Raw genomic sequence first — 24,716 nt, 5'->3', positions numbered from 1 at the left:
TCTTCACTGGGTCCCTGTACATTTCCGGATTCGTTTTAAGGTCTTAATGTCTGTTTTTATAGCTCTAGACTTCATTCAAACAGAAGATGGGTCAGATCTACAAATCAACAAATCTTACATGTTCCATGGTGCCTGTGCCTTTGCAGTTGCTGCCACAAGACTTCACTACCACAACATTCTCTTAAAAACTAGGTCTGCCCCCTCCACATAAGCTTTAAAACCCCAACTTAAAATCAACTTATATTCTTAAGCTTTTGAAGGAACTTAAATGCCTCTGAGGGGAATTTCTTTCTTTGTTGACGTTCTTTTTCAGTACATCAGGTAACTTTTTCTACACACGGTGATTTTCAGTTTACACTATTTGACAAAAGTTTACATTCTTCTGCCACGTCATGATCTCGACTCACCCTTTGCAGCTATATCAGCTTTAAACCTTCTGGAAAGCCTTAGGACTGTGTTTATAGGAATTTCTGAGCATTCTTCCAGAAGCACATTTGTGAGGTCAGACACTGATGTTGGGCAAGGCCTGGCTCACAGTCTCCACTTTAATTTATCCCAAAGGTGTTCTACTGGGTTGAGGTCAGGACTCTGTCCAAGCCCAGCTCCTGAATAACAACCTCACACCATAATCCACCCTCAACCAAACTTTAGACTTGACACAACGCAGTCAGACAAGTCCTGTTCTCCTGGCCACCGCCAAACTCAAACTTGTCTATCGGTTTACCAGACGGAGAAGTGTGATTCGTCACTCCAGAGACCCGTCTCCACTGCTCTGAGTCCAATGGTGATGTGTTATACACCACTGCCTCCAACATTTTGCATTGACTCTGCACCTGCTGTTGGTGTAAGGATTGGATGCAACTGATCGGCCATGGAAACCCATTCCCTCTCTATGCACTGTTCTTGAGCTAATCTGCAGTTTGGAGGTCTGTAGCTACTGACCCCGCTCTGGTGTTTAACATGGTCAACCACTTTGTGCTTGAGTTGCTGTCGTTCCCAATCGCTTCCACTTTGTTATAATTCCAATGACAGTGGACTGTGAAATATTTAGTAGTGAGGATATGTCTTGACTAGAATTGTTGCACAAGTGGCATTCTGTCACAGTATCACGCTGGAGTTCCTGAAAGTGACCCATTCTTTCACAAATGTTTGTAGAAGCATGGTTTTATACACCTGTGGCAATTGAAGTGATTGGAACACCCAAATTCAATGATTTGGAAGTTTGAGTGAATACTTTTGGCAATATAGTGTATATCCACCATCTAATTTGCTTAGTTTATTCTGTATACGTCTCATGTAGAATTCAGTTCTATATTACTGTAATTTTACCCTTTTATTTTGCTTTTAATTCTGATAATGATACTGCTTTCTTTGTTGTATACAATTTTATGCTTTAATGTACCTTCGCAAGTTTTTACTTTCCTTTTGAATTCTCTTCCTTCCATTTTTTCATGTATTATTTTGTTAAATGCTTTTGTAAAGCACTTTGGGCAATGGCAGTTGAAAATAAATATGCTCTATGAACAAATACACTATTATTTACTATAATTGGATATATAAGTTACATCATATAGATCCATGCTGATTTCACTTTATAAGAGAGAATTATACTTTCAGTGTACGCCTCTCTCTCAAATGAGGTCTTTTATTAACACTTCTCTGAAACTGTACGTGAGACTTAATAATGTATGCACACAGCTTTTTTTTTTTTTTTTTTTTGAGAAGAAACCAAATCAACAGGATTACAAGGAGAGGCAGAACATGCCAATAAACCCTCCACAGATCCTCTCAGTCTGAGTGTTAATTGGTGAAAGGACAGCTACCAGAACAGCTCTTACTCCACTGTGTTATAACTCCATGTGGTTCCATCTGTTTACAGAGAACCAGAGAGCCCTTAGATGATCCATATTAATGTAAAAACCCTGAGAATTAATTCGAAGGCACGTAATCATGAGATTAATCCATGCAGCAATTTTAAACTGGTTTCGTCTGATTTATACGTATTTAGTGTAAGGCATTTTGTCATTCGAGATGCCTTACGACATCTGGCATGAGAGCTTTGAAGTAGTTACATTTATATGCATCAGCAATTCCTAAAGTGTGTATAAATGTTCAAAATAATTACAATGTCCTTATCAATGTGTAAACTTGTGTACTCATTATAGCAAGTGCCATATAAATAATTGCAAGCTATTACAGAGGTGAGAGCCAGGCATTAATAGGCATTGTGTGTGCATGACATATATTCATCCATTCATTCATTGCCTTGTCCAGTTCAGGGTGGATCCAAAGCCTACCTAGAATCACTGGACACAAGGCAGGAACACAGCATGGATGGGGGACCAGTACATCACACACACACACACACCTGTGGACAATTTTGCATGGCTAACCACCTACAAATATATTTGGAGACTGTGGAAGGAAATATTTTAAACGTATTTATAAAGCATACTCACATTCATGAATCTATAGAAGTAGTATGGAATTCTCAATTTAAAACACTGTAAAGAATGCAGGAATTTTACCCTGGTAATGTAAGACTGAACAGTAATGATCTCACAATGCAGCAATACTTAGACACAAAGACACCATTCTGGAAGAAGGAATTTATAAAAACCACAAAAATCAATTTCTTTAAAGGCCTCCACACAGAAGCAGTGGCCTCCCTCTCTCTCGCTGCTTCTGCATTCTGAGACACATTTCCTTTTTAAACATTCGTGCAATGGCTGTAATTATGCAGGAGTGTCAACACGCTCTGTTCATAAATTCAATTTGCTCACTGTCGTCTCGTCAGAATGCAGAGCGGGAAACGCATGCGATCGATCCGAGAGCTAAATTCCTGCAGGAGCAGAAGACATTGCCTTGGAGAAGAGCGCACACACACTGTTCCTGCCTCAACACAACAAAAGACAATCAGATTTTCAGTAAACAAATTACACCTAGTCCTGAACAAGACTGAAACTGACTTCTCACTCTGTAACCACATCTAAAGTTATGGTGCAAAAATTACATCTCAGCAAGTGAAATCTTAAACTGAGTTTATATATCTTATATTCGCTCCCATAATAGTATAATATCTCATATGTCTCATAATGGGAAACTGCAGATATGTTGAATAAACCTAGGATAGTTTTACTTGATAAGCAAGAAAATATATATGATTACAAACTGCATATGTTTGCAGTGCAGAGTGGTACACATTTCACATAATGTGCTAAAAGATGCTGGATGCTCACAACAAAACTTACTTACTGCTTAAAAGGATTTACTGAGAGTCTTCTTATTGAATATGCATAAAATCTGGCTACTGCAATGTTTGATTTTATAGAATACTTTGAATTCATATCTGAAACTCTCAGCATTTAGGCAGAACGACTGAAATGATTTACAGTAAAACAAAGGAGTTACAGTTAAATCCCATTTGCTCAATAATGAGATCTAATGGAGGCTTGCAGCTTATTTTTTTTCCTGATGAGCTCTCTTTGTCTCTCTCTAACTCTCCCTCCCTCCCCCCCCTGTAAAGAAGCATGGGGAAAGGCAATAAATAGAGGAAACCTCTGCAGGTTTGTTCTTTTTTTTTGCTCTTGTTTTTGAGCACATTTTACTCCATCTGTTGCCCTGAGGAAAGTCACCTGTGAAATTAACCTGGAGCTTTATCTCGAACAGAGCAGCGTTTAGGAGCCAGGTGGATTCTATCGCTTTACTCTTCTACTAATTTGTCTGCTTTGTTTTTATTCTCTTAATTTCACAAGAGGACGCGTCTTCTGGTCTATCCCTCTTTCCGTCTGTCCATCTGAGAGTCCCACTTACCAAGCACTAACAGCTCAAACTGTTCTGGGGTCAGACTCACACCTGCCACGAGTCTCTTGTCTCTAAGTGAAAGATTGACGCTGTGACCTCACAGTGCGCGCGTGTGTGTGTGTGCGTGTGTGTGTGAGAGAGAGAGAGAGAGAGAGAGTGAGCGAGAAAGGAAAAGAGAGTATTTTATGTGGTAGAATAAAATACTACCATGGAAAAATGGAATAATTCATGTTCAATGTGCATGAAAACCTAAAGAAAACGTAGCAACAAACACTGAATGATCACTGGATTAGGAAAACCTACTGTGGTGGTGGTGCGTTAGTGTGTATTGTGCTGGTTCGGGTGGATCAGACACAGCTGTACTGCTAGAGTTTTTTAAGGCCCTCAGTGTCACTGCTGGACTAAGAGTAGTCCACAAATCAAAAATATTCAGCCAAAAGCGTCCTGTGTCACTGATGAAGGACTAGAGGGCGACCAACACAAACTGTGCAGCGACAGATGAGCTACTGTCTCTGACTTTACATCTACAAGGTGGACCTGAGGTAGGTGTGTTTAACACAGTGGACAGTAAGTGAACAGTGTTTACAAACCCTTGAAAAATCCTTGCTTTCTGCATCACTGAACTGAGTCGCATGATCTGCCAATAACGTAAGACACTTTCTCTAGATAAAATGTCAAAACAAGCTAAAATAAATGTTTAAAAGCCCCACTAGAAATGGCTAGAAATAGGTTGAATACTCTCACAATATTTGTACAACGATCATAAGAGTGCTGCACTGTGAGACAGAGAGGGAGTCGGAAATAATGAAGAAGATGGATGTGGCACCAGGAAAACATTTCGGAGCGTTTTGCTGGAGCAGCTTGATGTGAAAACCCACTTATGTCCAAGTGTAATTTAATTAGCGGAGCTCCGTCCTGCAGGAGGGCGCCAGGGGGTCTGCACCTCCTCTGAGGATGGAGGCATGGAGGGATAGAGAGATGGGGTGTAGAGGAGAGAAGGGAAACTAGGACAAATGAGGAAATGAGACCGAGACATTAAGATGGACTGATTATTCAGCACTGGCCACTGTGACTAACAAGCTCATGCTGTGACACTTCCTATGAATCCTGTATTTATAATACTTTAAGAATGCATTAATATGGTGTTATATAACATAAATAATACTTTAAGGGCCCAGATGTGATATCTAATTAAACAATTTAATTATAATATACAATTTTCATTTTAATTTTACTAAGTTTTGTTTCTTTAATAGAAAATGTAAACACATACTGTAAGTGATTACACATTTCTGTTAATAGTTTTAAGTTCAATCAAAAACATAAATAAATATATAAATAAAATAAATAAGGTTAAGTTAATTCTACAGAGAAAAGCCCTCCAGTTTTTCAGCTTGCTGTCAGTGAGTAAAGCAAAACTCAGGAGCTACTCATTTTAACCAGTATATCTGACATTTATAGCCACTGCTTCATAGTTGGTAACCTGGTCTCCAAACGTTGAAAAGTACCGACCCAGATGAAGATCTTGTTCTATTCCTGCTCCATAGGTGGGCAATATTGACGTATTTTTGCCGCATCACAGAAATTGCTACAAAAACAAATGTAAACAAACAAGAGAACAGCATTTCCCCACAATCAAAGACGTCACCTTTAAGTAAGTTATGTTAACCTAAGACTCCCTCTACTGTTTTTAAAGCAACAGGTTTCCTCTTTTTTTTTTAAGTAAATTCAACTTCTCTGAGCTAACAGTGCATTGTGACATGGCTCTGGTATTCAATGTTCTTATAAATGTATATTAGAATGCTTTATGAAGCATAACATTGTTTTGAATATTTAACTACACTAAAAATATATGTAATTTTACAGGGAAACCCTTACTTTTTCATTTAAATATATAATATTATGGTGGACTGAAAAGCATTATGGGTATCTTCGCTGTAATTATGTCACTCCCATGTGAGCTAACAGCAGGGATGGGAGACTGGCCGGTCAGCAGGAAACATTTGTAGCATGAGGAATTTTGTGTTTGCTTCCTAATATATTTTTGCTCAAAAAGTGTTAATAACTAGTTCGCAAAGAGGCAGTTAAATAGAGTATTGATAGAGGCTCAGAAGAACTTTTCTTAAGTTTTTATTTTCATTAATATTTTAGCAGTTTTAACAGCATGGCCTTGATAGTACAAGGACTTTTATGATGACAAGCCTGAATGTGGGTGAGTTGGGTTCAAGGAGCTGGGAGGTGGAGTGGAGTCTTTATCAATCGCCTATTTAGCAATAATATTAATAATAATCATAATAATAATAATAATAATAATAATAATTCTGTATTATTATGTAACTGCTGTAAAATGTTAAAGATGTAAACTATTTTTGGATCATAGCAATGTGCTGTATTTGTTATTATAGTATAAATAAGCACAATAATGATGAAACTGCTGGCAGTAAATGACTGTAAATTTACAGCAATATTTTTAGTGTAAGAACAGCCATATCAGATATTATAAGGTGTTATGAATGGCATATATAAAGGGGTAAATAAATGAGATGGGGAGATGGGTTACTATATTATCTAATAACATTTTCTATTAATTCTGTGCTAAATTGCACATAAAACTATAAGCCAGTTTCTTCTAAGCAGTATACGTATAAAGTTCTGTAAAATGTTAGGTTTCATCTTGCATTAAAACTCATGTTCATCAGAGCACTGTGCATATTATAAGGTTTTATTACAAGGTTTGGTCTACAAGGTTTTTGCGAGTTCATACGAAACCACTTTGTTGCATCAAACACTAATGTTTTATGATGTGTTCTGCATGGCTATAACTACTTGATAATAGTTTAGATAGATATTGATAGTGGTACACAACATACTTGGTCTGTCTCTGTCTCCACCACCTTCTCTCTCTCTCTCTCTCTCGGCCAATGTGCTTGGAACGCAAGAGGATTAACTGTGGTGGCTATTTCCAGTCATGGCACAGACAAAAATATAAATAAATTAAAAAATAAATAAAAAATACAGAAACATCCACACTGCCCCAAATAGCTGGACGCATGAATAAGTAAACAAACAAAAGCAAAAATAAAGCTTCCATCTGGACGGATACTGCGAGGCCCCATGCGAGGATGAGAGGAATGAGAGAGCAGCTTGAGCTCCAGCAGTATATCTCTCTCTCTCTCACTCTTTCTTACTTTCTCTGCCCCTCTCCTAACCTGATATCACTCTCATTCTTCTCCCATATCCCAATCTCTCTCCCTCTCTCTCTCTCTCTCTGTCACGTCCCCCATTTTTTACCATCCTTGTCCCCATAGAACAGGAAAAAAAAAAAAAAAACATAAAATAGAGATCCCCTTAATATCTTTGTAATTTCTCATAGGAAACAATGAGACCAGCTGGAAAGACATGGGGAACTTATTCTGCTGCTTTGTTTCTCCTGAGAAAAAGATAAAAAAATGCCCCAGAATCTCACATTTCCTCTCAAATTTTAGTGCAGATCTCAGTAAAGTCTCACACTATGCTTAGATTTAATGCAATTATAACATATTCATATTTATTTGCAACTAATGTTTCTTTTGTCTTCTGTGCCTCATGTCTTCTTTTTGTCTGATTGTATTTCTCCAGAATTATTTTATGAGAATCCCGATTATGACTCCTTATCTTATTTCAGGGCAATGAAACATTTCCTAATTCACAGTATTTTGTTTGTCAATATGGCTCCATAAAAAAAAAAAAAAAAAGTAAAGTTACAGTTCCATTTGATTCATTAAGTTGAATCGAGTCTTATCTGAGAATACAGCCCTTAACACATCAATCAGTCAAGCTAAAAAAATACAAAATCTCACCCCTAAGTACAAAGGAAACAAACATGTTTGTGATATTCTTATGAACACATATCACTTATGAGCATATGCCACTCTACAAATCCATGGCACGAATTCTGATTTATAACAATCCATATTCCATTACAAATGCATTACAAATATACCTTTAATAAACAAATAAGTCTGTGTCAACATTTCTTTAGGAAATTATTCCGTTTTTATAGTTATATACACGGATGTGTCACACAAAAATCAACAGGAATATAAAAAAGTAATTATATTTATTATGTCACTAATTCATTTCCAGATGAAATTCAGCAGGACATCATCGCCTGAAGGGAAAAACACAGTCCTTTAGATGATAGGTTCCCAAACTAATATTTAAGTATTAGAAATGATACACCTAACCAGATAAAACGGATACCCTTGTTGCCACCTTTCAAGAAAAAGACAGAAATTCACTATGGTATCCACACCCCAACTCAACCTCCACACTCTGTGGCTATGGGATTAAACATAGGCTGTGTCCCAATTGTCTACCACTATGACAATGCCCGTCATACCAAGCTCCAGTTGCAACACTGTCATTTTTTTTCAGAGGCTGAAACGCAAATATCTCCCTCCATCTTGTTCTAATTATGTAATGTGGACTTTTTTTGTACTCAACTTTGACACTTGTAACTATACTTCATTCTCCACACTGAAGCACTAGTTAGAATTAGTACTGAGTGTGCAACTGGGATGCAGCTATAGTCTTATTATTAAATATAATGCATGCGGTTTACTGACAACTTGTGAAAATGAAATCACCAAAGTGACAGAACAGGTTTATCTACAGACATCACCTGAGATCATCAATGTCTTCAATACACTGCAGCAAAAAGTACTGTGAGGAATGATCTGAAACTTCTTTAAAATACTATAAGATTATTACATTTATTTGAAGTAATTTATTGCTGGTTTAAATCAATGTATTATTTTACTTGCAGATCATTTAACGTTATAATGAAAATGAACACTTATAATTACAATTATGTATTAAAACCTTTCTTTGGACAAAATCACTTTAAAAAAAGTCTTTATAAAAGTCTTAGACAACCCTCATTATGAACAAGGCGTATATTGTTGCAGTGTAAAGTGCTGAATATATAATTTTAACTACTTACAGGCAAGTATACAATCTTATGTCATGCATTGTAAAGACTTATATACGCCAGATGACACTTTAGAGATTCATTTCTAAAGTTGGAGTCCAGGACTTGTGGAGTTAATAAAATAAAGATTTTGCCCTTGAAATTAAGTCACTTCAAATAAATGCATTCCATTAAACAACGGCAATATCAATTCACAACTGACTGACTGTTTCATTCCAAGAAGGAGCTAACTGGCTCCTATAGTCTGCAAACTGAAAGAAAAAAAAAATAAAAGCATGTAAATAACATCACTGAAGTGACAGAACATGCTGATATTCACTGAGACACACACAGACAGCTCTGACCATAAATATCTTTCCAAATATAAGTACAGTGACATAAATCTGAAATCTGGATTTGTGTATTCCTGTTCTGAAACCTTTTTTTTTTATAGGCAACTTAAAGCCAGTTTTATCTGCGTTATATGGTAATTCAATATGATTTAACCATTTGTTTGTGTGTGGGGGACTTTTAGAGGAATTCTAATTAACACGCCTTATGGACCCTATATTTCTATGCTTTATAAATACATATAAACACTGTTATAAAGCATATACATCAATCAAATTTAAGACTAAAATTACCACCTGTTTTCTACGCTTTTTTCATTTTATCACTGCACTGCAGTGACACTGATGTGGTGGTTGTGGAGTGTTTTTAAAAACGGTATTATTGTTGCACCTCTAATAATCTAGTCCTTCAACGAGGGTCACAGGACTCCGATGTGAGGACATTTTTGTTGGTGGATTATTCTCAGTCCAGCAGGCACACTGAGATGTTTAAAATCTCCAGCAGCATTGCTGTGTCTGATCCAATTGTCACAGCACAACATACACTAATATAGACATCTGTGTATAATTAATTCCTTACACAGGAGCTGATGTCATTATAATTGCATGTAAAACACTTTATAACCAATAGAGTAGAGGTGCCATAACACCATTTAATAAGAACATAGCACAATGAAAAAAGGCTGTGGTTTAAAATATATGCATAAACATGTTTTAGAATGCTTTATGGAACCTGACTTTATGAAGTCACCCGCTTTGATAAAGCTAATATGTGTGAATGCCCTTATTTTATTTAGTAAATTGGCACAGTGGAATATATTTTCTGTATTTCTTTCAATATGTACTGTCAACAGTCAAGCGAAACACTCCATTCCAGAAAATAATTCATGAATCTACTTGATGTTAATCTGACCCGTACGCATGTCCTCCTATCTTTTTCATTTGTTGCATCAACTCAAAGAAAGAGGCCTTTTTTATCCTCTGCATCTACAGATATCTGCCAATTCCCTGCTCCACAATTACTCCCATTACTCCACCACTTTTATATACGCCATAAAAACCATTCAGAGCGAAGCTCAGAGTCTCTGAAAATAACAATTTTCTCCGTCTGAGGCGTCTTCAGCTTTAAATCCACTCAGTCTAAAAGCCACGGAGGAAAAGGAAGGTCTGTCTCAAAGTATTTTACTTATAAAAAGGGATCAGACTCTTTTTGTGATGACATTAGATTGAAGGGCAGCAGTTCTAGAAAGCTATAAACAGACAGAATGGAAAATGAATGTGTTTGTGTCACTTTTTTTCTTCTTTTCCTATTTCACATATTGTCCATGCTGCAAAAACGATCTGTTAATACACGAAAACCACTTAAATCCCTCCAATGTACTCATGTGACTCATGTGTTTCACATCATTATTCAACCTATTTCTTGACAGTCTTTTTAAGAGATTTTATAGGGAATATATTTCATTTAATTAGAATTTTTGACGCATGTTTGTAAATAAATTGGGAAATCTATTTTCCAGTAAAATACACACTCTCAGAATAAAATCACCTGTATTCTTACTCAATCTCACAACGAGAATTCTTATACCTCAGTTAGATTTATTTTCTTTTTCCTGCGCAAGACAAGTCAAGTCTAGTGTGTGTGTGTGGGTGTGTGCCTCTGTCCGTTAGAGAACTGCAACCCCATGAATGGCATGTTCCTGTTTGTCTTTAGCCAAGGAACATTCTCTTACACAATACTCGTAACTTTGTATTACAGACAAAAGATTGCAGCTGTTTAAACATAGGGACTGTAAAATAATCACCCCCCCTCCCCGACACACACACACACATTATTTCCTTGGCTGACACCCTAGGGAAGGTCTTCACTGCTGAATAACATTCTAAAAAAGCCATAAAAAATTACATTGAAAAGCTAAACTGCAGTAAAATGTTACCCACATTGATTTGTTGTTTGTTTTACTTCATCTTTTTAACCAACATATGAACTGACTGTGCTTCACAGCTGACCCACAAATGAACAACAATCCAACTGCTAATAACAACAAAGAACTACAACATTCAACAACAACAGCTGTCTTCTGTCTTCTCCCAAGGTTTCTTAATAAAGAGAGGGTGCTTTGAGGGAGCTTTTCCTTGCCACTGATCTCTTTGGATTGCTCACATGGGGTTATTAGTGCTCTGAACAGTAACTGCTTGGAACTCTATTGTATTTGTTACCATTTTATCAGCTCCACTGAACATACAGGAACACGTTGTTGTTCTACAAATACAGACTGACGTTTACCTGTTTCTCTACATACTTATCCACATTTCACCCTGTTCTTTAATGGTCAGGACCCCCACAGAGCAGGTGTGATGTGGGTGGGGGATCATTCTCAGAGCTGCAGTGACACTGACGTGGTGGTGGTGTGTTAGTGTGTATTGTGATGGTACGAGTGGATCAGACACAGCAGTGCTGCTGGAGATTTCATAGCCCTCAGTATTCCACCAATCAAAAACATCCAGCGGACAGCGTCCTGTGTCACTGATGAAGGACTACCAACACAAACTGTGCAGCGACAGATGAGCTACTGTCTCTGACTTTACATCTACAAGGTGGACCAATGATGTAGGTGTGTGTAAAAGAGTGTTTAAAAACCAGAGCAGCACTGCTGTGTCTGATCCATTTGTACCAGCACAACACACACTAACACACCACCACCATATCAGTGTCAAATGCATAAATATATATATACATATATATATATATATATTTTAAATGTATTTATTTAAATAGGAATAAAATATTAGAATCTTGCTATTTTTTGTGTTTTCCAAAATGTACTGCACCTGTAGGACACAGAGCTTAAAAAAAAAAAAAAAATTAAAGGACAAATCTCTGTGTTTATTTTGTTTTGGTGCTTCCCTCATGCCATGTCACATTTAGCTCAGTGCCAACTGTGTGCTCTGAGGGCCTGTCCAAACAGGAGCGGTTCTGACTGGCAACAGTGTGCAACGAGTGGCACACACATGCATGCGGTCCTCTGCTACGAGCCTGGCACCATCCTCCTACAAAGCCCCACTCTCTCTCGCTTGCTCGCTGCGAGGGAGGCACATTGTTTCATATCTGCTGGCATAATGACTGCCCTGCTGGGATGAAACATCTTTTCCTATTAGAGACAGAAGGATTACGTAGATTTAGGCGTATTTTACATCGTACGTCCATTTACTTTTGGTGGTAAAAGCAATTTGGGGCAAACGCCGAACATCTGGTCAGTCTAAAAGAACGAGGGCATCCACTTAGAGCAAATTAAAACAAATGGAGTGTCGTGTAATGATTTCATAAGCAATTTCCTGTATTAGATTTTGTAATACTTTACAAGGACAACAGATTTTGCATCTGACTGTCACCTACATCAATCACAAAAAAAAAAAAAAAAAGGTCAACTTGCCTTAAGGGAAGTATTTCTCTAATTGACCTCTCAAACATTTTAATTCCAAAGTGTCAAAACATGAATATTATTACAGACAAACTTTGAGAAGAGGATAATACAGGGGTTGGACAATGAAAGTGAAACACCTGGTTTTAGACCACAGTAATTTATTAGTGTGGTGTAGGGCCTCCTTTTGCGGCCGATACAGCGTCAGTTGGTCTTGGGAATGACATACACAAGTCCTGCACAGTGGTCAGAGGGATTTGAAGACATTCTTCTTGCAGGATAGTGGCCAGGTCTCTACGTGATGCTGGTGGAGGAAAACGTTTCCTGACTCGCTCCTCCAAAACACCCCAAAGTGTCTCAATAATATTTAGATCTGGTGACTGTGCAGGCCATGGGAGATGTTCAACTTCACTTTCACGTTCATCAAACCAGTCTTTCACCAGTCTCGCTGTGTGTATTGGTGCATTGTCGTCCTGATACACGGCACCGCCTTCAGGACACAGTGTTTGAACCATTGGACGCACATGGTCTTACTGGTGCAGTGTGGAGTTAATGAAGATTGTCCACCAGGCTGCTCCAATTTAGCCATGAAACCTCCCACACTACAATGACAGGGGTTTCACTTTCACTGTCTAACCCCTGTATTACAAAATGACTTTGGTATCCATGAGAAAATTTCACACCTATGCTATGTGTCCCATATCATAGATAGACACTTCCTACAACTCGAAAAGCTGTGTTTGTTGTTTGTTTATTTTTTTAAAAGAAAATGAGCAGCTATTACTTTTCAACAAGACACTGCCCACAGACCAACCACCAGGTTAATCAGCATCATGTTCGAAACTGAGTGCAGATTAAAATTTTTGAGATTGATTCTAATATTAATACAAAATAAAATATATATCACACACACACAAATAGTCCTATATACATCCTCGTATCCATTTATCCAGTTTCCTTTCTTCTTAACCCTAAAATGAATTAAATGAATTAAGAGCTCTCATTAAATATGCATTCCATTGTTAATCATGTGTGTGAAGAGGATTAGTTATCAATTTGCAAAATGACGCTATATCCTTTCGAACAGAAATAGAGCACAATGAAAAAGATAAAAAGTGTTTAAAAAAAAAAAAAAAAAAAAAAAAAAAAAAACTTGATGAAATGACCCTCAGATAAAAGGTTTTATAAAGGCCCCTTAATATACAATGTACTATATATATATATATATATATATATATATATATATATATATATATATATATATATATATAGCGCTCTTAAGCTGTTTCAATATTTCTTAAACAACAGTGTGTAACATCAAAATGTCAGATCTCATAACTTTGTAAATTGTAATCTTATTTTTCTTTTCAACAAATGGTTAAATGACACCTGACATTATGACATCCAACACTCTTCTTTTATATGTTTTACATGTAATTGTAACTATACATACTTATAAGCAATTATACAAACTTATCCCAGGCATAATACAACATTATGTATCTCCAAAAACTCCTTATAAATGCACAATTTGTATAGACGTATGATTCAAAGGAAGTGTTACCAACTATGTAAAAACGCCTTGAAGAAAAGGACATTTGAATTAAACTGCATGTCTCTTTTCTTCTTTCCTGTCCTTTCTTGCTTCCTTTTTTCAAAAATACAGGCCATGTTTGAAAGGGAATACATTGCTGGAGCTAGTCCTCTGCAGGTGATCAAAAAAGGCCAAGCTGGATTTGTATTCAAGGCATTTAAAAAAAGAGAGAGAGAAAGAAAAAAAAATAAAAAGAAAAGATTCTTGGCACATTGACATCTCTATTCTAAACAAAGAGCTGAGGGCGAAAATCCTGAGACAGGCAAAAGAAATCTCCCTCTCCAAAGCACACAAACACTTTTGCATTCTCAGGCCCAGCCTTAAGCACAATGGAAATCTTTCTATGGATTTTAGATATTCTTCTCCAGCTTCGGAATTCCAAAAGCTGTTTTAGAAAATCATTCAGTTATACACAAGATAAACAATATTTTTAACACACAAACATGAAAGGCACATTTAAAATGTACATCTGCTTCAAGAAATAAAAAAAGGCACATTTTGTGCTTCATTGTGATTTATACTTTTAAATGTTGCCCTCTCTTTTTGTTAAATGATTAAGTGTGGTTAAGGCCTTGAAAATAAATGTGATAGAAAACTACTAACAGCTTGTATCTGACTTGCTGAGCACCAATGTTTAGAAGTCTGAAAGTCCCCTTCCCCAACGTACAGATTGAAGACATTTGTAGGTGGTCAGATCCTAACACAAGACCCAGTTTGGTCAGTCAGATCAGAATCATTAAAGAGTGAGGTTTCTTTTATCCACACCGTAATTGTTACTTTGGCAACGAACAAATAATAGGACTCGAGAAGCAAATCATACTTTTCCTGCAGTGTGAACAAAACTGGTGTAGTTTCACATTAACAATAGTGCAACTATTCACTTTTACAGACGTATTGCACTAGTACAGTCTATGTAAACATACATTTATAAATGGGAACGTTACAATCCTAAAACTTCATTGGTTGAGCCATGTTGAAAACCATTATCAAATACATGATACACGCACACCTATGACCACCTCACAACTTCTGAATTCCATATTAATCCATAATAAACCTAGTCCGGTTCTTTCAGTTCTATGGGGGTGTGATATCGGGGCAGAAACGTCTCTCTATGAGTCTTAACTAATCTGTTCTAATCTTCATTAACATTGCTCACAGTGCGTAAGGATAGTTTATCATTTTTAGTTTGAATTGAACATGGATGTATTTAACAATATTTTATACTGACCGTTGTTTAATAAATAATTAAAAAGCCCCGTGTGTAACTTCAGTTTTTGGTCATGTAATTACATACAAATATTTAGTACACTAGTAAAGTTGATACAGGGGCTTTGCTACTGAAATCCATGTATAAAAATGAATAGCTGCACCGTCATTAAGCTGGAACTGGTTTTGTTCACACTGCAGGAAAAATGGATTTGTTTTAAATTCTGATTACAAGTGTCTAAATAAGATCTGTCTGATCAGTCCTTAGTAGTTTCAGTTGCTGGTTGCCACTGTAACAGCACAGCAATGAGTACAGTATATGGGTGGATATAGAAGCAGCTTTGGCCCTGAATGATGAATAAACAAAATAAAAAGAAAACAATCAAGAAAACCACATGAAATACTACCTGACTGGATAAATATTGTCCAGATTTGAATACAGACGCTGTAATAAACATTGCTATTGCATTTATTGTTAATGTGATTTTTTTTCCAATGATGACTTGAATGCTGACACCAGGTGGCCTGGATTTTTCAAGGAATCTATATTAAACCTATAATCTATATAAATACTCCCACCCACATGTCAGGGACCTGCTCCATGTGGTAAATTCTGGGAACCTTAGTATCTGTGTTTCTTTATTGCACGAGCAACACTTTATATATAAAATAATTAATAAATTAACAATACATAACTTTCATAAATATTGTTTGGGAGTTTTTTGGCAGTAAACCATTAATTATTTTTTTTCTGAAATAACACAGAGAGTGTCCATAGGATCACATGTATTTAGCTCCGTCTCATTAATGCTGTCTTTTCCACATCATTACAAACTCACAGCTCTCACTGAGGTCACTTCTGTCTTTCTTTAGAAACTCGAAGCATGCATCAATTATATTGGAAGAACTGCAGTGATAAGAGTGATATGTCACTCCCTTTCTCTCTCTCTTCCCACTGCCCCACACAAAAAAAGAAAATAAAAAAGTGTCTGAAAATGACTGCACTCGCTGTCACATCTGAAGCTGGTAGCTTGAGAAAAAACGCAAAGAAATCTTTAAAAAAAAAAAAAAAAGCTGCTGTAGATGTCAGAAAGAACAAAAAAGACCTCACTGGCTGCTTTTGGCCGGAGGCAGAAATTTCTGCCTCATTGTAAAGGCTCAGAATAGCGCAGTGCAGACAGTCTTCTGAATCTCTAATAGCACATTTTGTAGCTGCATGAGACCGAGTGCACACAATATCTGCAGCTCCAAAGGAAAATAGAGATTGGAGCTAAAGTACAGTTCGGAGGGGAATGAAAAGGTTACGGATATAAGGCGAATGAAAAAGTCCTAAAATCTAGACCCCAGTCTCTTCAGCATCCAATCCTCCCTGTATGCCACCATACACCATGCAAAAAGTATTTTAAAAGCTTCTTAAAACACTTTTGAATGCTGGCTGTTATGTATCTGTTATGTCTGTATTTCTCCAAACTTCAACAGCAATAGAATTGGGATGTTGAGGTTTACATGCATCAGTTGTAGCTCTGTTATGTCTAGAACATCCGTTATGTCTTTGTAGTGTCTGTATTTTATCTCTAAACTCAGAAAGCAATTCACCCGTGATACATGTCCCTTTTAAATATATTGTTTATGCCTCTGTTATGACACTAATTTCCCTCAGTTATATAAATATATCTACACTGTGAAGGCAATGGACATGAGAGTCACATGCATCCACCTCAGATCTGTATAATCGCTGTAAAAAGCTTTAATAAATGTTATAAAATAATAATGTTTGATCTCCATTTCTCTCTAATTAGTCAAAGCAAATACCTTGAGATGCAGATGTTTTCAGACATTCATCCATCTCTGTTAGGCATTGAATATTTCTGTTCAGCAACTTTAGATGCAGCAATTGATTTGAGATGTTTCCATGTGTCCACTGTACCACTTTAATGTCTCTGTAATGGCTCAGTTTTATCTCTTTAACGTATAACTCTGCAATATCTCTGTTATGTCTCTAAACATTTTAAGCAGTGGACATGAGATGTCGATATGTGCATGTATCCACTGCAGTTCTGTCACTTCTCTGTAATGTCTCAGTTATATCTCTAATGTCTCTGTTATGTCTCCAATTGCAGAAAGTAATGAACCTCAGATGCAGAGGTTTACTCATCTTCACTGAAGTTCTTTAATGTCTTCATTATGTCAATAATGTGTCCATTCCCACTGTGACCTCTATAATAAGTCTCCATAGCATCACGGTAACGTCTCTGTTATATCTCTAATGTCTCTGTTATTCCTGAATAATTTGTTGGTGATGTTTCTGTGATGTCTCTGTTATATCTACTATTTGTCAGCAGGTGAATTGAGTGTATTGAATGTGAGAGCACCTAGAGCTGGTATACATACTCTGTACTCTAATCTTCCTGTGTACTTAGTGTGAGTGCAGGGTAAAGTGTGTGTGAGTGTGTGTGTGTGGGTGTGTGTGTGTGTGCAATTACAGCGTGAGAGAAGGTAGACAGTGTGATGTCTCCTGGTTGATGTACAGACCATTCCTCCTCCTCCTACGAAACCTCTTTTCAGCGTGAAATGGTGAAAAGGTGAGGTACCTTTGTTCATGTCGATCAGCTGCTTCTTCTTCTGCTGTCTCTCCTGCTTCTCTCGCTCGGCTTTCTCCTTTGCTAGCTTCGCCCTCTTGCTCTTCTCCTCCATCTCTCTCTTCTTGTGGTTCTCCTTCACAGCATCCTGGAATGAACAAGGAAGAGAGTTTGAACGCCTTGCACTTGAAATGGAACTGAAAAAATGTACCCCTAACTGTAGCTCACAGCCACGGTGTGAATTCATCTCTGACATTTTACTGTAGGCCATCTTTCATAAAGGTACATAACACTTAAATGAAAGCTGTCTCATAAGGCTGCATAAGCCTTTCATTAAAACTGACTTAAATGTCCTTCAAATCTATGAAAGCTTTTCCCAGCAGGTAGCCGCTGTTTTAACACTTTCTAAACAAAAGCAGACAAAAAAGGAGCTTCCATGACAAATGTGGTTGAATACAGCTTTACACATGTTCATACAGGGCTTATGGCAGAATCTCCAAAGAGTATTCCAAGAAATATCAGTTGTTTTAAATGTTCAGTTTAGAATCGTTTTTCAAAAATAAAAAACCTTGGCATATAAACCTTTGAAGAAGTCAATTTGTACAAGTTTGTCTCAATTAGTGACACACAACATACCGCTGTGTACAACACACACAACACAAGCTATTTATTATTTATTTAGAGTATAGAAAAACTAATTCACACACACACACAAAGAGAGAGAGAGAGAGAGAGAGAGAGAGAGAGAGAGAGAGGAGAGGAAGGATGTGTTCTCATCCAAATAAACATTTACAGAATAATGAATCCACATGATAAAAACAGCAAGGGTGCTTGTTAACACTTCCTAAGATGCTTCACAATGCTTAAGTGCATTCATCAAACATTATACAGCACATATCACACATTGTAAATCAGGGGACCATAGCAATCTTGGGTAAGAAAAAACACAGACAGTTACAGAAATCACAGGAAGCAGATGCACTCAGGTTAATGCTTCATAAAAAGGGTTCACACAGATACATGTGGGGGTTCTACAGTATTACTACTGATAGGTTTAATGCCTTGATAATGCCACATATAGCACATATTTACAGGATATTTTTATTTATACATTTATTTTGGTGAATGGGGAGGAAGCTGATGATAAAAAGCTTTGCAAATATCTCTCGGATTCTTTTTTGTTTTTAGTTTTTTTTAATTTAATCTCATGTAAGAAAAAGTAGGACTCAATTAAGGAAATTGATAAAATCATAACTACTGCCCTGAGCCATAAACAGAACATTTGAAAGCATATTTTGTTTCCATAGCAATTAGAGCTTTTTACATGTTTGATCAGGCTAAGATAATTATCTTGTGTAATCATGTTTGCAGTCAGAACCTCTTGTTTGTTTATTAAAGGAAAAAAAATGCCAGCAGGAAGAGATTTTGGAGCTATAAAAAACTAAAAATCTAAATTAGGTTTTAATACTCAGTAGCAATTGAAACATATTGATCATTATGTGATTAATTTTTGATCTAATGGTGCACTGTTCACATAAATAAATACATAAAGCTCTTTTGGGAAGGCTTTACTGTAGACACTGGAACACTGCTGATATTCAGCCACAACATTAATATGTTGAAGTGTGGGTGTTAGATGATAAACTGGATTGGGAACTCTCACCTTGTATTTACACACACTGTCCATTTTATCAGCAGCACTTTGTAGTTCTACAATTACAGACTGTAGTCCACATGTTTCTCTGCATATTTCTAATCCCCATTTCACCCTGTTCTTCCATGGTCAGGTATTATTTGGGTGGTGGATCATTCTCAGCGCTGCTGGTAGTACTGGATCAGACACAGCAGTGACGCTCAAATTTTTAAAGAGTCACTGCTGGATCACGAATAGTCCAACAACTGTGCAGCAACAGATGAGCTACCACCTCTGTGTCTCTGATGCACTCGTACCAGCGCAAACCAACAAGAGCTCACCACCACCATGTCAGTGTTATTGCAGCGCTGACAGTGATTTACCACTCAAATCACACCTGCTCTCTGGTGAGGGATCTCTGGTCAAGGATGGAATTAACTTTGTGGCTTAAATTACTACAAGCATTATAAGGACTGTCTACAAATTCTCTCTCTCTCTGACCCTGGGTCAGTGAATGAACTATTAGTTTTGAACTCATTATTGAACGCCATTATGAGTTGTTTTTCTAGAGCTCTCCTTTAATCTTCCTGTCTTGGCACTGAACATGAAAACCCCCTGGAGAACTTAGGGGAACACCCGGGGGAGTGAGATGAGGGGTTAACTGTCGACACTCATTAAATCAGTAAGCGAAAGGAACAGTGTTCCATAAAGGAACCCAGTGTTGTCACCTTTAAACCAGACGAGTGCCCAGTGGGGCCTGGGGTGCTGAGACCTTTAGAGACGATGCAAAGGTTATGGAGCTCTAGTTTCTTCTCTCTCTTTCTCTCTGTCTCGCTTTCTCTTTCGTCTTCCACGCTTCTTCTTCATACACTCTGACACCTCCGTGACATTTAAGGTGGCGCCAGGCAAGAGAGAGGTATCACGACATATTCCCCTAGTTTCTCCAAGTCTGAGCTCTTCTCCTTCCCCCAGGAAACACACCACATTTAGCAATGGATCAACATCATGTGCTCTACATAGTCACTGAAAGCTTTAAAGGTTCTCAACGCTGAAAGTTCTTGGACACAGCTCCTGCCAGGACTCAGAAGCAATGTGCCCAAGAAATCTTTTAAAAATAAATCTTCAGTGATGCCAAAGTAATGCGTAGCCTGGATTCCAGTAAATCGGCCTGGTTAGGTGGTCAGGGAGACCCTCCCTCTATCCTTGGGCATTAAGTGTTTTTCTCTCACACTTTCCCTGTGTTTTCATTCTGGTTTTAACTCACCCTCGCTTACTTCGAGTCGCCACTTGAATTGTGTTAGATAAGCCATCAGAGTGGTGAGGGAGGTCAACACTAGCGATGACTTCAGAATTTGCCCAGAACTTGACGCAATTTCCATAGCAACAGCGAAAACATTGTTTTCTCTCTCACACACACACAGAAAGAGAGAGAGAGAGAGAGAGAGAAAGCTGCTGTTCCATTGCCTACTTTGCTTAATTCCTCCAGACCTGAACCTCGAGCTTCACTGTATCATCTTCCTGAAACTTTTACTCAGCAAATTAAGCGATTCTAATTCAAAAATCATGAAAATTACACTGAGATATTATACTTCAAAATAAAACAGAGTGGTTTCCTCCAGCCAGTTTTCCATGCAAATCACACTGCACATTATTTCCCTCCCAAAAAAACAAGGAAGGTAGTAGCATTTTATTTTTATTGTTGATTAAATTGTTTAATCAACAGACACTAGTAATATATATTCATCCATCCATCCATTATCTGTAACCCTTATACATTTCAGGGTCGCGGTGGGTCCAGAGCCTACCTGGAATCATTGGGCGCAGGGCGGGAATACACCCTGGAGGGGGCGCCAGTCCTTCACAGGGCGACACACACACTCACACATTCACTCACACCTACGGACTCTTTTGAGTCGCCAATCCACCTACCAACGTGTGTTGCCACTTCTGAGTGGTCAGTGGAAAGGAAGGATGGAGCTGTTATCTGTATGCATATCTGACAAGAAAAAAGATGGTTTGGGTGAAATGACAAAGCAATGGATGAAGTAAGCACATCAGGAGGTCCTCGGGTTGTCAGAAGAGGCCACTAATCGATATGTTGAGGTAAATTAAGTCTGGATAACTTGTGCTGGCACTGAATAATCTAAACTCATTAAGAAAGCTGATTATAAAAGGGGGGGGGGTCTTCCGTTAAAACACTTTTGCTTAATTAGTGCATTCAGCTTAAGGAGGGTTATTTAAAAACACATTCTCATTGATGAAGATAGTCTCTGTCCAAGTCTGTGTTTATCTGTCTGCCTGTTTGTTTATCAGTCTCTTTGTATTCATGTCTGTCTTGCTCTGAAATAGCTGTAATTATATGCACCACACTTTATAAAACAAGAGTGTATGAATTAATTAAGGCTTTTTAACATATTGTCTATTGAAAAACACTGAGGTTTATGGGCTGGTATCCCAGACAGGAATTAAGCTTAGTTTTGGACTACACGGAATTTCGAATTGAAAGGAAGATATAGTCCAGGACTAAGATTAATGCCTGAAAACCAAAAAGGCATCACAAGATTCCAGATTATATTGTTATACACCGTAGTATTATAACGTGTAAATACTTACAATCAATTGCGCCAGAAACAGTGAGGTGTCCTATACATTATATGGCTTTTGATGAATAAAGAAATATAAATACAGAATTCAAACTCGTGTTACCAAACATTCTCCTAGGGTTTCCCGTCGGGGTTCTCACACAGGGATTTAAGTTTAGTCCTAAATCATACGTTAGTCCATGACAATTCTTAAATCCCATCTGGAAAACCCACCCTTAATGATTGCTTTTTTTCCCCTGGACATACACAAACATATTTGACAATATTGAAAGAGGTACTAAACCTCCTGTATTCACTATGTTTTATGCGTACTATTCTTTGTAAGCACCATATACAGTACAGCATATAGTTATAACAAATAATAACATCTTAACAATGTGTTTATAAAGCATTATGCATAGAAACTCCTTAGCTTGTGTTTTCCTTTTATATATCCACAGAAATTTCAGTGTGGACATTCTATATCTATATGCTGAGCTGATGAATGAATATATGATGTCAGAAGTGACTTTGGGCAGTGAGCTTACAGTGAGCCATTGAGGACTGGACACCTTTATACAAAGCATGAAGGGTCTCCACCACAGAGACAGACAGAGAGAGAGAGATAGAGAGAGAGAGAGAGAGAGAGAGAGGATTCTTCTTTTTCTTCATCTTCTTCTTCTCCTCTCACCCTCTGTCTCAATAATTCATGAACACTGTTCTGCTGTTCCCTGTAACCTGGCACCCACGCTCATATATTTCTTTTACATGCTCACAATCTCCCTCGATGCATTTCAACCAGCTGCCCACCACACACACACACACCCGCACACACACACACACACACACACACACACACACACACACACATACACATATGCACAAACAGGTGAAAAAGGACTCAACTCTGGCTTTTGTTGCATTTATTCGACTACAGCCCAAGTCATGTTTAGTAATAATTTCAGTGTAATTAATTTAAATGTGAAAAGGCTAAAGTTAAGATGGTCTGGCCCATATGGATGTGCATATATTCATCATGCTCTGGGTATAAACCATAAGCTTGTTTTTTTTTTTTTTTTTTGCTGCAGTAAAAGCCTCTACAGTTATGGGAGGCCTGTATGCTAGATGCTGAAACATAGCTGTGAATCTCATGTCAGTGGTATTGGACATAACACAATTCCCAAAGATGGAAGGCCTTTATAATCCTCTAGCCCACACTTGGCATTGAGAATGATGGCTTTAGGTTAATGGGCACCCACTAATCCCACACAGGTGGAAAAGGACTTGTCTCTGGCTTCTACAGCATCTGTTTGTCTACCACTAACATTCGTGTTAAAGGAATATTCATTAACTCATAATTTTAAAATAATTACAGAGAAAATGTAAAACGTTCTGGCCCATACGGAGCATATTTTGAACCTCCATCTTTTAGGTTTGTGTCATTTCCATTAGTGAGCAGGAGCACGGAAAGCCAATAAACTGGATGTAGTCAAAATTGAAAGGTACTTTTCGAAGTTATTTGGGCAATAATTTGTGCATTAGAAGTGATTGAGAGAGAGAGGGGGGAAGAGAGAGAGGGGGGGGAGAGAGAGAGAGAGAGAGAGAGAGAGAAATGAGCTAATGACAGGGGAGATGATGATGATTATTTCAAAAGTACAAAATTAAATTTGGAGCAGAGGCAAAATGCAATTTGCTGTAGTGGTAAATAGTGTTATAATGATACCTTCAGTTTTACAGTCTCTGATCTCCATCTTTGGGTGGTTACTTTAAAAATAACTTTTTCTAAAACCACGATTTTATAGTGAGAATAAAACCAGAAACACTGAAGAACACCAAGCTCTTAAAACTATTGTGTTTCAGCACAGAGACTTAATTGGGGTTAAAAGAACAGTAGTTCTGCCTCGTTAAACACACAAGTAAAATAAATTATCATTTAAAATATCAACAGAATAAATGCCACACCCATATATTTACAATACCAACTGATCAAAATAGCCTGATTCGAAGGTCAGCCAAACAGAGACTTTTACCAAGCATTTTGCACTGTACGCCCAAATTAGCTAACAGAACAAAAAGGCAGTCAGTTGCATTAACATTTTTAAGTACATAAAGTCAAACATCAGAAATATGCATTATCTACTGTATCAATTAAAGCTTAAAAGAACAACACAATAAAGTAATCAGTTTTGATGAGCTACTGTCTCTGACTCTACATCTACAAGGTGGACCAACGAGGGAGGAGTGTCTCACAGAGTGGACAGAGAGTGGACACAGGGTTTAAAAACTCAAACTTAGGGGAAAAAATAAAGAAATAGAAGACAATGTTGGAGGTAATTGGCAAATTAACAGTATTTTAAGTTAAAATCACTCAATCCTGTTCATTACTTTGAACGGTAGGGTTTACATTGACAACAGTTTATACTTTCACTAAATACTAATTAAATGGCTTTCCATCTGCTCTTAGCTGTGAATCTGTGTATGATTTGTTTCTTAGACTGATAATGAAATTAATTATATGGCAAATTAAACAAATGTACAAGGTATTCATTAAATCATAATTTTACATAGAATCTAAGCATTGCATGATATCTG

General features: G+C 37.4%; 1 protein-coding gene across 2 annotated transcripts in view; it reads right to left on the bottom strand.

The window, feature by feature from the left end:
* Positions 1–24,716, bottom strand: part of diaph2 (diaphanous-related formin 2) — a 159,673-nt gene that overhangs the window by 78,207 nt on the left and 56,750 nt on the right. For both annotated transcript variants that reach the window (XM_066649669.1, XM_066649670.1), the window contains exon 3: positions 17,922–18,057. In XM_066649669.1, the coding sequence (XP_066505766.1) occupies positions 17,922–18,057 (136 nt within the window). The remainder of the gene's footprint in view (positions 1–17,921; positions 18,058–24,716) is intronic.

The sequence above is a fragment of the Hoplias malabaricus genome, chromosome 17 (genome assembly GCF_029633855.1).
Source record: "Hoplias malabaricus isolate fHopMal1 chromosome 17, fHopMal1.hap1, whole genome shotgun sequence".
NCBI lineage: Eukaryota > Metazoa > Chordata > Actinopteri > Characiformes > Erythrinidae > Hoplias > Hoplias malabaricus.
The sequence above is the reverse complement of the archived record's forward strand: the minus strand, read 5'-3'. Positions and strand labels throughout refer to the sequence as shown.